The 14,773-nt window shown below is 47.8% G+C and overlaps 1 protein-coding gene across 6 annotated transcripts in view; it reads left to right on the top strand.

The window, feature by feature from the left end:
* Positions 1–480: 480 nt before the first annotated feature.
* The window catches only part of LOC124013671, a 35,170-nt gene continuing 20,877 nt past the window's right edge, over positions 481–14,773 (top strand). For all 6 annotated transcript variants that reach the window (XR_006834911.1, XR_006834910.1, XM_046328048.1 and 3 more), the window contains exons 1-2: positions 481–1,010; positions 10,129–10,394. Coding sequence is in view for 4 of the 6 variants with exons in the window: in XM_046328048.1 (XP_046184004.1) it covers positions 739–1,010; positions 10,129–10,394 (538 nt within the window). In the remaining 2 variants the exon portion in view is untranslated. The remainder of the gene's footprint in view (positions 1,011–10,128; positions 10,395–14,773) is intronic.

Genomic DNA, 14,773 nt, shown 5'->3' with positions numbered 1-14,773 from the left:
GACCAGGTGTGTTGAATGTAGGCAATCATTGAACTGCGTAATTAGCTCTGTTGGTCAGGTGTGGTGCCTAGTTGGAACGTCATCCTGCAGTACCTGCATCACTCCAGGAACAGGGTTGTCTTCCCCTGATCTAGGTGGAATTCATTTCAAGTCGCTCAAAGTCTCTAAAAGTTATTTCTAAGGGCATACTGTAAAAACACAGTACTGTACTTAACTAGAAAACTATCCAGATGTGATACTTTTTATGTGCTATAAAACACAAATCATTCCACTTTCACTATGTGAAATCCCCTCCCAGGGAACAGCAGCTCCACACCCTGCTCTCTGCCTGGACGGCGTGGGCCGAGGATTTGCATGGGCAGGGAGCCCACACTGTTACTGATCCCCTTTTAATTGGCGGTGACAGAGAACCCTGGAGCCTAGGACTGGGGGGGGGGGGGGTGGAGCTTGAGGGTTGTCAGTCATATTTGCACATACACCTCAATGATCCATACAGGACTATTTCCTCTACCTCTAATCTGGTTCAGAGAGGCTATCCCTGGCCTTGGCCTACACGATCTCTGGTTATCCATATCTAATGGAATCCCTGTGATAACCCCCCTGAATGTAGGGAATCAGAGAAGGTGGTCACTCTGGTCCTGACTAATGTATTGTTTGTTGAGTCCTGTGTGGCTCAGTTGGTAGAGCATGGCACTTGCAGTAGTCCCTTTTTAATGCTTTAGTTTTGATGTGTTGGATATGCTGTTTCACATAATGCTTCAGTTGTCCTGTATACTGTATGCCACCTCTGCAGAGATGTCCACAGGCATGGCTGCTCTGACAGTGGGCTGTGACTCAGGGGAGGGACCTGGGCTCCCTGTCCCGTGTGCAGCTCCTGGACCGGGCGGACCCTGTGGAGCCCCACTGGCTCGCTGGTCAGGACATGTACTCCCCAACAGAAGACGGAACAAAAGGCCACACAGCGGCGCTCCGAGCCAGAAGACCTCTCAGTCCAACGCTGTATACTACAGGTATCCCTGATTTACAACTCAACACCCAACCCAGTCTGTGATTTGTGAGTCAGTGAATGTGATTGGACTGACACACGTCTTTATATACACACTGTGTTTGAGACATTGTCTCAGTAAGATTACTAGATTACTAGACTCCTTCGACAGTTTCTTTTGACAGTTACAATGAGCCAAACTATGACCTTTGATAGAAACAGCAAAACCGTTGATTTCACAACAGGGAAAATCCAGACAGAGGAGTATTCTGTAGAATAGCCTGGACAGGGGAATACCAAGCAGCGTTATGGGTGTGTGCCTGCCAGTCGTTGGCCGGCCTTGAGAGTAATGTCTTTACAGTGTGAACCGCCTCTCATCTGCTCCCAGGCATGCTGCTGCAGCATCTTAACTGAAAGGCCATAAAGATATGGAGGCTCATTTCTGGCTTTGGCAAAACGTTTTATTGGGATATGATATGCCATATTAATAAAGATCAAACCGCCTCGCGTTTATCATTAACCTGGAGACCTGAGCCCAGACACACCGACAACTAGTTAAAAATATCTATTTTAACAATGGCACTATCTGGATGTGATTATTCCTGTGCGGCATGCGCATATCAGTCTGGGTGATGCAAGAAATGGCATAGAAAGTAGAACAAACGTCCTGTAAAGTGGTAAAAGGAACGTAAGTGGTCGATGCGCAAACAGTTTGAAATAAGCACGTCCTATTGTAGTTTTATAGGCAAACAAAATATGTGTAACTTGTTTTCCATGACATTGACAGTACTAATGCTCAGTGTGATGCTTCTCCTCTGAATTGGCGATGGCCTTGAATACAGTCATTGAATCAAACTAAATCCTCTTCACTCGTTGACGTATCACTGTGGCCTGCCTGGAGATGTAGACACTGCAGGGAGCTCGTCTGTCTGTCTGTCCTCTTAGGTGTGTCTCCAGAACAATGTTTTCCCATTCTGTGTTTGCACCTGGCATGCTTCTGCGAGACAGGTGCTCCTCCATGTTCTTTTCCCCCCCTCTTTTTATATCAGTGTTTGCAGAGAGATTAGGAACCATACTTTTGACTAATACATGGCATTACTCATATCGGTGCACACACTCAAACACAAAGGAAAACCGACACGCAAGCGTGTACACCGGGCACGTTGGCACGCGCACAGACTATCTATCCAGTTTGTGTCTTCAAATTGGTGTGCCTGCATGGATGTGTGTGTGTGTGTGTGTGTGTGTGTGTGTGTGTGTGTGTGTGTGTGTGTGTGTGTGTGTGTGTGTGTGTGTGTGTGTGTGTGTGTGTGTGTGTGTGTGTGTGTGTGTGTGTGTGTGTGTGTGTGTGTGTGTGTGTGTGTTGTCAGGCGTCCTGCAACCCCTCACAGCTGGCAGCTGTGGAGACGACAGTGTGTCTGAGAGGTGTGTCGCCACAGGCAAAGTCCAGGGACAGGGTGACCACACAATGGTGAGTGTCTGTAGCCCCTCCTCAAACTACCCCTCACAACAACTCCCCCTTGTAGCTTTCATCCGTCTCCTTAAATGACTATTGCACATTGTTGTTTAAACACGGACTATACAAACACACAGACACTGACTGAGACAAAGACTTCTATTTACAGTATAAACCTGAACTGGCGTGAATTTGTAACTGCCATCCCGGATCAAGCAGCCAAATTGTTGTTGATAATTGAAACACACTATAACAACAGTGAGAGAAGCGTGCAGTGCAGCAGGTGTGTAGTTAATCAGTCACAGGCCACCGGAGGCAGAGGCTGGTGACTGTACCACTGAAAGAGCAGACAGCCTATTTACACCACGCTCCACTCAGCCCACTGCTCTATCCAAAGGGGGTCCACTCACTCACACTTAGATGTGGCTCTATACAGGGGGGGACTCTTTTGGAGGATGCGCCGCTGGTGGGATGGATCAGACAGGGTCAGGGGTGAGGGGTCAGGGGGTAAACGCAGCGCTGCGAGTGCCGGGGTGCAGTGGAATGGATGCAGGTGCTCCACGCGATCGACTATTCATCTCCTCTTTATGATGGAGGAGAGAGCTTCCTCTGCTCTCTGAAAGGCTCAATGTGTCTTATAAGCCCCCTGTGATTATGTCTAACCACAATGAAGCGTTCTGAGTACCCGGGGCATGATTCATGTTAGGCTATTTGCATAATGGACCACTACTACACCACAGGGTTAGAGTCTAGTGTGCTGGTACGGGATTTGTCCCTCATTATGTGGTTCTAATGTTTGTTTGTTTTTTGTTGTAATAGTCATGCTTGATTGTTCAATGTAGTTTGAACACAGGTCAGATTGAATAATGTGATCGTTGTGTCGCGGTTTTATGCTTGTGTTTTCAGCAGTCCCACACCGAGGATGGTTCCAGGTCACCATCGTCATGGATCAGTGATTCCAGTCCGTCAGGCATCATATCCGGGTCCACCAGTTCCCAATGCGAGTCCTGTATCGTATAACTCTTGCCACACCCACACTTAATGAACGTGATCGCTTAACAACCTTAATGATTTGATATCCTAAACCGTTGTACTTCAGCTTGCTCTGCATATTATGCATTCGACCCTTCTCTCTGAAACGAAGCATACAGCTCAGGAAACCCGTAGCAGCTATCTTGAATCAGTCAATACCTACAAGAGGCTGTCCTTAACATGAGGGTTTGGTCTCCGTAAAAGCCCCCTCCTGTCCATACTAGAGCGGGTCTTATTCAAAGCCATTGTGTTCTTACTGTCACCGCTGTGTTTGGCCGTGTTTCTCTGCGTCCGGTACATTTAAGCCTGATAATCCTCCGTAGAGCCGGCTGGCGAGCAGAGTGGTCCTCTCCTGTGTGGCCGTCTTGTGTACACTGATGAATAATGGGTTCAAAGGCAGAGCAAGTACTGTAGGACCAGAAACACAGAGAAAACAGGCTTCATGGGAAGGAAAGGGAAAGGAAGGATCAATTGGGTTTGACTTACCCCCTTCCCATTTCTCTCCCTTCTGTGAAGCAGAGAGATACATTTTTTTAGCTAAAACTTTCCCTCTTTCCTCTCATCACGTTCTTCTTTGTCCTTTTTGTTCTTTCTCCACCTCTGTTTCACTATATCTGTCCTCAGCCTGAGGTCATACCATGTGTTTTAACGCTGAGTGACTGTTGGCCCTAACCAAATCGAATGTATTTATAAAGCCCTTCTTTACATCAGCTGATATCTCAAAGTGCTGTACAGAAACCCAGCCAAAACCCCAAACAGCAAGCAATGCAGGTGTAGAAGCACGGTGGCTAGGAAAAACTCCCTAGAAAGGCCAGAACCTAGGAAGAAACCCAGAGAGGAACAAGGCAATGAGGGGTGGCCAGTCCTCTTCTGGCTGTGCCCGGTGGAGATTATAACAGAACATGGCCAAGATGTTCAAATGTTCATAGGTGACCAGCGGGGTCAAAATAATAATCACAGTGGATGTCGAGGGTTCAACAGGTCAGTACCTCAGGAGTAAATGTCAGAGTAAATGTCAGTTGAAAACAGCAGGTCTGGGACAGGTAGCACGTCCGGTGAACAGGTCAGGATTCCATAGCCGCAGGCCGAACAGTTTAAACTGGAGCAGCAACACGGCCAGGTGGACTGGGGACACCAAGGAGTCATCAGGCCAGGTAGTCCTGGAGCATGGTCCTAGGGCTCAGGTCCCCAGAGAGCGAGAAAAAGAGAGAGCATACTTAAATTCACACAGGACAACGGATAGCACCCCGACGACACACAAACTACCGCAGCAAAAATACTGGAGGCTGAGACAGGAGTGGTCGGGAGACACCAATGGCCCATGGCTCGCTGTGTCGCGGCTCAGCGACAGCACCATTGCAAACCCAGTTGTCATACCTGTGATTCAGCGGCCGTGCATGAAGGCCACCGTGCTCAGCCGTTAACTACGACCAAGGCCACAGCGACTTTTAACATGTCCTCTTGGCTCCACTGCTTGTTGTCTGATGTCAGGACACCATGACTGGTGGGTTACACTCCCTGGTCAGATACCAGGAGCTGTGTCACATGACTACATCTATGTTAACTTACAGATGGGGCGGAGTCCGAGGGAAGTGACCAAACCAGCCAGGCCCTTACCACCTTAAATGACAGGGGTGAGTGACATTTTAGTGAGACGTCTTAATGTGGGATAGTTTCCCCACTGTATTATTACCTCTATTTGACACGCCTGCAATGGAACGCTCATAATGCTCATGGGACATAAGACAGCCGTTTGTTGTGGTGGAGCCCTAAGCATCCAGAAACCCCAAGACACGGTCTTATTTACTGCAGCTCTGCGAGAACAAACTTGTCACATAAAAAAAGATCCTCCCAGGTATCCTTGGTGATGGTCTGTGTGTTCGTGCACAATGACCTCTGGGAGGCCAAAGACATGGTCAGAGCCCAGGAGAGGGTCATGGGGAGGGCGCTGAGAGGTCAGCCCCGGGGTCAGCGAGACTTTGAGAGGTGCCCAGTGTGTGGGATGGCTTTGTGTGGCCATAGGTTAGGTGAAATTGGGTTTCCAAGCGGAGGAACGGCGCAGTTGAAACTCTCAATAGAGCTCCCTAAGTAGTCCATAGGATGAAACTGTTAGGACTCAATGTGACACTATGGGGACAGCATTGTAGGGTGACAGCATGGCGTTCCAGTATGAATTTACGAATCCAATGGACTTTGACCTAAAAGTATGTATCCAAATAAAGAATATATGAAAAATGTGAAATACAGGCCCTGTTGTCGTCGTTATCAGTTTTTTCTTATAACAGTTTCATAGCTTTATAATGTGGCTTGTTCCAAACAATGTCCACCTGTGCATGAACCAATAGGCAGAATACAGGCCAATGTCACTTAGGCCAAGGACTTACCCAGTCAGAAACTTCATGCAATAAGATAAGTCAGTAAGCTATGTGGTCTGTCCCCAGTGAGCTCTCTGATAAGGTCTTTGTCCCTCTCTCTGTCATAATTCATTCATAGGTACTATAATCCCCTTCATAATTGTTTCATGACTGTTTCAATTCGGCCCCGTCACTCCTGTGTTTACCCCAGAGTTTAGCATTCAGCTGTTACTGAAGACGTCAATGCCCTAAGTGAATATCGTTATGAGCCGGGGCCACAAAGAGGACTAATCTGGACTGACCCTGGTAGATTGTTCATGAAGGCTTCGGGGAGCCACTAGCTGAACAGATTAGGACCGGTGAAAAAGAAGGGAAAGACACTGGAGTAGAGATTAGTCGTGTTCCAAGCAGGATGCCCCCCCCCCCCCTGAGGACCACACACTGACAATGTAGCTGTGTCACCATTGTCTCTAAACCACTGCTACTGTGGGCTCAGCGGCCATTGTCTCCTCCAAAATCCACCATCGTTTTCTCTCCCTCCTTGCCCTTTTTCAAACCTGGATTCATCCAGGCTCTTTGATTGGCACTTGTCAGCGGCTTGATAGAGAGGATGACGTGTTGGAAAACGAACCGGCCAATAGAGGAGACCTGAAAAGGCCAATCCCTCCCCATGAATAATAATCTGGAAGGATTTGCCTTTTTCCTCCGCCCCTCCCTTTATTCCAGCCTTTCTTCTGGACAGATAGAGGAGTCGAGGCTCTGGGTGGCATCGGTGAATGGCACTGATTGTCTCACTGACGCCCCTCCCTTTCTCAAACACACAAAGAAAAAGATACAAGTCCGACCTTCTTGCCTCCTTCCTGGTGCACTGGATGTTGGGGTGTTCCTGTGTGGAGGAGCAGTCGATGTGTGGATTTTTGTGTTTGTGTTCAGGGGCAGAGCCGGCCAGAGGGGGGGGGGGGGGGTGGTGTGTGACTTTTTTTTTTGTCTTCGGTGGCCTTTTGAGATCAGGGAGGGGATTTGACTTGGCTACACACAGCCAAATCCAGCTATCTGCCACGATTCAGATGGCTCTGTTGGTATGGTAACCTGGTCTGTGTGTTTTAGATGGTTTCTAAGCAGGCCACTGTCTTGTTTCCAGCTTGAACTGACCAGTAATCACTCCCCAGCATTCACGGATTAGGCCATGGTAGAACAGGAGCTTTCAGAAAGGAAGGTACCAAATCATCAATCATTTGGGCAAAGCTTTTCCTTTGTATCAAGCATGTCTCAGAGACACTATGTTTAAAATGACCAGTCTAGTTGGGTACATCTTGTCCAATAATGAACATAAATATATGATGAAATGTGTTTATGTAAGATGTTAAAGCGCTTGCACAAATGCATCATTTCAGATAGCAATTGAGCTAACATTCTGTCACCGTTCCTTCTCATTTCATGGTGTATAGGCATGCATTGTATACAGTATGATATCATTTGTGTTATCCATCTCCTTGGTCCTTCCAATTTTGTTTAAATAAATCATCTAAACATGATTGATGTTGCACACAAATAAATATTCTAGACCGAATGATAAATTATATGTTGTATCGGTGGACAGTATCCTACTATCCAAATGCCTTTGACATTGAGAATCGTGCCCGACACAGAAACTGAAGTAGAGATGTGATTGTGTTCACTGTGGTGGAAGACGGACTGTCAAATGAGACATGACTATATCCATCTGAGCTGCTGACCTCTGACCTTTCAGCACAATGTATGATGACAGCCTGTGACGCTTTTGATGAAAGATAGATCTGAACCCTATCACTCTGTTGGTCAAGCTTTCTCCCGATCGTAATGTCTAACGAACACCATCCTAATGCTGAAATGCTTGATACTCATTTGTTTTATGTGGTAGTAACACAAGTAACACTTATGGTAAAGAATGACTACTATAGTTTTAAAAATATATATATAAGGAAATTGTACAAACAATCCAAGCCTCAATGTAGCGTGAGTCTTCATTGATGGCACTCTTTGTCCCTGCGCTTCCAGGACAGGAAGTGCATTATTCAGACTTTTCATTGGCAGATAATGGGACTCCTAATTGGGGGCCAGTGCCAAATCGACTGAGTGGTTAAGTTTCCCGAAGGGAGTGTCCCTCTTTCAGTTAGGATGTGTAAAGAACAGAGGAGTGGAGATGTGATGTGACTGGGATGTTTAGGGAGGACAAAGAGGTGAACGTGTGTTTGTGAGGGGGGACAAAAAGGAGAAGTGGTTGCAAAGTGATTTCTTAAGTAGCAAGATAGATGTACTCAAATGCAGAACACCTAGCATGTTGACTTTCAAAGTGCTTTGTGGAACTCTTACTAGGCACACAACAGTAATATTGAACCAACGGCACCGCTGGTTCTGCTCACACTGCCCTACCCTGTGCTCTGACCTCTTTCTCCCCTCTCTCTCCAGATGAAATCTCGCGTCTTGTGACGGCCGGCCGCCCAACAACCTGCCCGCTTGACCCTATCCCCTCCTCTCTTCTCCAGACCATTTCCGGAGACCTTCTCCCTTACCTCACCTCGCTCATCAACTCATCCCTGACCGCTGGCTACGTCCCTTCCGTCTTCAAGAGAGCGAGAGTTGCACCCCTTCTGAAAAAACCTACACTCGATCCCTCCGATGTCAACAACTACAGACCAGTATCCCTTCTTTCTTTTCTCTCCAAAACTCTTGAACATGCCGTCCTTGGCCAGCTCTCCCGCTATCTCTCTCTGAATGACCTTCTTGATCCAAATCAGTCAGGTTTCAAGACTAGTCATTCAACTGAGACTGCTCTTCTCTGTATCACGGAGGCGCTCCGCACTGCTAAAGCTAACTCTCTCTCCTCTGCTCTCATCCTTCTAGACCTATCGGCTGCCTTCGATACTGTGAACCATCAGATCCTCCTCTCCACCCCTCTCCGAGTTGGGCATCTCCGGCGCGGCCCACGCTTGGATTGCGTCCTACCTGACAGGTCGCTCCTACCAGGTGGCGTGGCGAGAATCTGTCTCCTCACCACGCGCTCTCACCACTGGTGTCCCCAGGGCTCTGTTCTAGGCCCTCTCCTATTCTCGCTATACACCAAGTCACTTGGCTCTGTCATAACCTCACATGGTCTCTCCTATCATTGCTATGCAGACGACACACAATTAATCTTCTCCTTTCCCCCTTCTGATGACCAGGTGGCGAATCGCATCTCTGCATGTCTGGCAGACATATCAGTGTGGATGACGGATCACCACCTCAAGCTGAACCTCGGCAAGACGGAGCTGCTCTTCCTCCCAGGGAAGGACTGCCCGTTCCATGATCTCGCCATCACGGTTGACAACTCCATTGTGTCCTCCTCCCAGAGCGCTAAGAACCTTGGCGTGATCCTGGACAACACCCTGTCGTTCTCAACTAACATCAAGGCGGTGGCCCGTTCCTGTAGGTTCATGTTCTACAACATCCGCAGAGTACGACCCTGCCTCACACAGAAAGCGGCGCAGGTCCTAATCCAGGCACTTGTCATCTCCCGTCTGGATTACTGCAACTCGCTGTTGGCTGGGCTCCCTGCCTGTGCCATTAAACCCCTACAACTCATCCAGAACGCCGCAGCCCGTCTGGTGTTCAACCTTCCCAAGTTCTCTCACGTCACCCCGCTCCTCCGCTCTCTCCACTGGCTTCCAGTTGAAGCTCGCATCCGCTACAAGACCATGGTCCTTGCCCACAGAGCTGTGAGGGGAACGGCACCTCAGTACCTCCAGGCTCTGATCAGGCCCTACACCCAAACAAGGGCACTGCGTTCATCCACCTCTGGCCTGCTCGCCTCCCTACCACTGAGGAAGTACAGTTCCCGCTCAGCCCAGTCAAAACTGTTCGCTGCTCTGGCCCCCCCAATGGTGGAACAAACTCCCTCACGACGCCAGGACAGCGGCGTCAATCACCACCTTCCGGAGACACCTGAAACCCCACCTCTTTAAGGAATACCTAGGATAGGATAAGTAATCCTTCTCACCCCCCCCCCCTTTAAGATTTAGATGCACTATTGTAAAGTGACTGTTCTACTGGATGTCACAAGGTGAATGCACCAATTTGTAAGTCGCTCTGGATAAGAGCGTCTGCTAAATGACTTAAATGTAAGTGGCTCAGCATCATGAAAATACAATAACCAGTGAATGAGCACCAGAAACAAGAAGGTACCGAACCATAACCATAAACCGTGTTAGTTTCATAGATCTGCTTATGGGGATATGACTGCAATATGACGACTTCTTATTCACCATCTCTGTGTCCCCATCCAGGCCCCATCCCAGACCAGGGGGTTCCAGTGAAGGAGGAGCCTGGTTGCCCTGTTCGTGGGGAGCGAGGCTGGGCTTCCACAGGGGCCAGGAGAAGGCCCGGGTTGCTGGAGTGCATAATGAGGGAGAAGGAGTGAAAATGGGAGGCGAGAAAGACAAAGGTGCTAAACATCTACTCCAGACTCCAGGACAGCGGGCCCCTCCAGCCCAGCCGCAACAGGGGCCCCTCCAGCCCATCCGCAACAGGGGCCGCTCCAGGTTTGAAGACTGTGAGTGTATCAGTGTATCCATCCACCCTCACACATTTAAAACCCCAAACTGCCAACCGACACATACTGATATGCCCACTGCCTCGTACCGTAAGGGAGCATGTTAGCAAAACACAAACGCATCTACGCTCAACACTGCGGCCTCTCTACTTGTTTAAATAATTATTCTCCCCAACACAATTTTCCTTTAGTCCAGAGCACAGCATTTGATTTCACCATTTCTATTAGCTGCTTTGTAAAGAAGAGTTTACCCTGAAATTCTTCAGTTTCTCCCAAATGTCTAATTTCTGTCATGTCACCCATTGTCACTGCACCGAGCCTGGCAAGTCTGACAATGAGCCTGTACACCTCGGGTCAAGGTTAAGGGGGTGGGGCCCCCAGAATGTTCACAGGGTCAGGGTTTCTCCTGTGTGCACAGCCACTTGTCTGATTGGACAGGTTCATTCAGCCAGTAATAAACCAAGAGGAAGAACCCTGCAGCTGTCCTTCCACACAACAAAAGAACGTTTTTTTTTTTTTAACCAATGATGAGCTTTTGTGTTTGTGTGTGTGGTGGGGAGAGGGAACTGTTTCTCTTTCATAAGTGTGTATTGGCTTCAACTATTTCTCAGTTCTCAGCTCGTTTTGTATCTTTAGCAGTCGTCTTCAAGCATCATCTTTGTCTGCTGGTGTTACTTTCTGTTTTTCTTTGTGGGTTTGTGTGTGTGTGTTTGCATGTGTGTTTGTGTGTTGCTGCCCCTCGCACAGACACGTGTAAACGTGTCCCCTCATTATTGGCTGAAAGGCATTAATTGGCCTTAATTGGCGCCCTCTCGCCTGGCACTGGTCACTGGCCAAAGAACTCCTAAAATAGAAACCCCTCCCTCGTTCTTCCGCTCCTCCTCTATGCACTTTTCTCCCACTTTCTTCCTTTATTTCCCCACTCATCCATCCTTCCTGCCCCTAGACATTCACTTTCTCTAGTGCCTGTTTGTGCCACACTCCCTGTTTCCCATCGAGAGTACATGACTGGGCTAGCACAGTAGTAGATAGACTGTAGATTGTAAACAGTAAGTATTAAGCAATAGCGGAGTGATGATTGTTTTCATACAGATAAGAGCGGGGTCAGGTCTGAACCTCAATGTTTTCCTAGTAGGCTGGGAACATACAATGCCTGTGTTGACTGAGTGCATGATTGTTTTGGATAGATACACGAGGGATGACTAAGTGCATGCAGGGAGACTGGTGTCCACTCAGAGCTCCATTGTGTGCTGTTGTCCCATGGAGTGCTGCTCAGTAGCTGTACCTGTGCTGCTGGCGTCAGTGACTCACGCTGCCAGGGTCTCTGATGAATGTCAGTGTTGATGGGGAACACCTGGCGGCCCCGTGACTGCACCGTCTCAGCCCCGCCCCCTGGACGCCACTCAGCCTCCCGTGTATTAGTGTTCTATTCAGGTAGGTGGGGGAATCCACTGCAGTCGTTTGCTCGGTTGTTTTCACCAAAGTGAATAGCTTCTCAATGAATGAGCAAGGGAGACCAATCACTTAGAAGAGAGGGTGTGTGTGTGTGTGTGTGTGTGTGTGCGTGTCTGTGTGTATCTGTGCGTGTGTGTCGGTGTGTTTGTGTGTGTGTGCCCGTGCGCTAGGGTACAGTGCCTTTATGTAACGGCTGTTTGCTCAGCCTTTGGTCTAGAATACCTGTCTATTTACCATTAGCGCCAAATGACTGGACAAACAAACAGCCAACCTATTGATGAGCATCAGTGTGGAATATGCACGTTAGCTGCTGATTTTTTTTTCAAAGAGAGCAGAGAAGGAGAGAGGCAGAGAGCGGCAAAGTGAATCTCTCAAAGAGTCTATTATATGGTGTCTGAACAGAGAGGGCCCTCCACAATGGCTTTATTAATGACATAATGTCAAGGAGAGTCTGGGAAATAATAACACACCATTTGGCTTTGTCAGCTTATCAGTACAGATCAGTTATAGCAGATGATTAGAGGCTTTGAGGACTTATCTTTGTGGATCTGTTTGCGTGTGTAGCAGCGCTAGGTGATTGGATGTAGGCATGTGTGTGTGTGTAAGCGTGTGTGCGCGCCGTGGTTTGTGGTGAGGTGGGTGGCGTGCTGCCAGGGTCGGGAGTGTGGCCGCTGCGTGTGTCTTTGTTTGTTTTCCTGACGCAGAGTTTTCCCCCGCATCCTTTTGGGGAAAGTGTAGGGGCGGGGCCACGGGTCCATGGAGAAATAATGAGGCCTGTTGCCAAATTCTGCCCCCCTCCTGAATCCACCACGCTCAAAGGGACTGGAGCACAGTGCCAAATTCTGCCCCCCTCCTGAATCCACCACGCTCAAAGGGACTGGAGCACAGTGCCAAATTCTGCCCCCCTCCTGAATCCACCACGCTCAAAGGGACTGGAGCACAGTGCCAAATTCTGCCCCCCTCCTGAATCCACCACGCTCAAAGAGACTGGAGCACAGTGCCAAATTCTGCCCCCCTCCTGAATCCACCACGCTCAAAGGGATTGGAGCACAGTGCCAAATTCTGCCCCCCTCCTGAATCCACCACGCTCAAAGGGACTGGAGCACAGTGCCAAATTCTGCCCCCCTCCTGAATCCACCACACTCAAAGTGACTGGAGCACAGTGCCAAATTCTGCCCCCTCCTGAATCCACCACGCTCAAAGGGACTGGAGCACAGTGCCAAATTCTGCCCCCCTCCTGAATCCACCACGCTCAAAGGGACTGGAGCACAGTGCCAAATTCTCAGACTCAAAAGAGATGTTGAATAACATTTGGTCGGGTTATTAAAGAATCACAGAGTTGATGAACTATCCTGTAGATATGGTTCTAAATTGCTTCCCTGTAAAACGATAACATCACGGAATCGTCATTGATGAATTGGCTAGTCTGGCCACTGCTATTCCAAGACTAGAGGAAATGTACTGTACATGTTTAAGTAATGTCCAGACCCCTGTCTTCAGCTAACAGTTGTGTGTGGATGTGGACATTGTCTTAGATACACACTCTCTGTTAATGAGCATAAACATTGAGTGGAACTCAGGAATTAAAGGACGGATTATTGCATCCCCTCCTGCACCTCTTACTGGCCTACTGAAGCGCTCAACTTCCTGCTTGTATAATGGTGGTACTGTAACATGTAGCCTTCATATACACCTCATTGGTCGCTCCATTGTGTAATTAATACACTCAAATATACTCTAGAATCATATCATGAAATAATCTAGACCAGTTTGGTTGAATTAATGACAGTGGCTGGATGATTTTATCATCATCATCGTACAACATGTCAAGCTACTCAAACTATACTGAAGCGTCGGTTTATTTTAAGAATGTAGGACTAGCACTCGTCATGTTTTGACGCTACAGAATTAAAAGATCACAGCACTTAAAAGAGCTTAAAACCCAACGTATCCCCAAATGTTCCCATGTAGTCTGTCTGTTATGTTACCGTCACAGTGGACAACGTTTGAGCCTAGCCAACGCCATGGAAAAGCCATGCTCATTACATGAATGCAATTACTCTAAATACAGGTTTTTAATCAGACACTGTGCGGGTTAGGTGGGGCTCTAACGTTCTCCCGCTGGAAAAACAGGGTCATTTCTCTTCTAGCACTGAATGTGACCTTTGTTTGGGGAATTATGGACACTTTATTCATGTGATGATGAGCAGAAACACAGGTCTGGGATTAAGCGGGGAAGAGAGGGATTAGAAATAAACAAGAGGACAACACGCCATACAACACAATCTATTCTAACCACAGTCCCGACACTGTTTACATACAGTTGAAGTGGGAAGTTTACATACACTTACGCTGGAGTCATTAAAACTCGTTTTTCATCCATTCCACAAATGTCTTGTTAACAAACTATAGTTTTGGCAAGTCGGTTAGAACATCTACTTTGTGCATGACACAAGGAATTTTTCCAACAATTGTTTACAGACAGTGAAATAATCCTCTAATTCACTGTATCACAATTCCAGTGGGTCAGATGTTTACATACACTAAGTTGACTGTGCCTTTGAACAGCTTGGAAAATTCCAGAAATTGTTGTCATGGCTTTAGCAGCTTCTGATAGGCTAATTGATACAATTTGAGTCAATAGGAGGTGTACCTGTAGATGTATTTCAAGGCCTACCTTCAAACTCAGTGCCTCTTTGCTTGACATTACGGGAAAATAAAAAATAATCAGCCAACACCTCAGAAAATATATTGTAGACCTCCACAAGTCTGGTTCATCCTTGGGAGCAATTTCCAAATGCTTGAAGGTACCACGTTCATCTGTACAAACAATAGTACGCACGTATAAACACCATGGGACCACGCAGCCATCATACCGCTCAGGAAGGAGACGAGTTCTGTCTCCCAGAGATGTACGTACTTTG

Source organism: Oncorhynchus gorbuscha, linkage group LG25 (assembly GCF_021184085.1).
Source record: "Oncorhynchus gorbuscha isolate QuinsamMale2020 ecotype Even-year linkage group LG25, OgorEven_v1.0, whole genome shotgun sequence".
Taxonomy (NCBI): domain Eukaryota; kingdom Metazoa; phylum Chordata; class Actinopteri; order Salmoniformes; family Salmonidae; genus Oncorhynchus; species Oncorhynchus gorbuscha.
The sequence above is the reverse complement of the archived record's forward strand: the minus strand, read 5'-3'. Positions and strand labels throughout refer to the sequence as shown.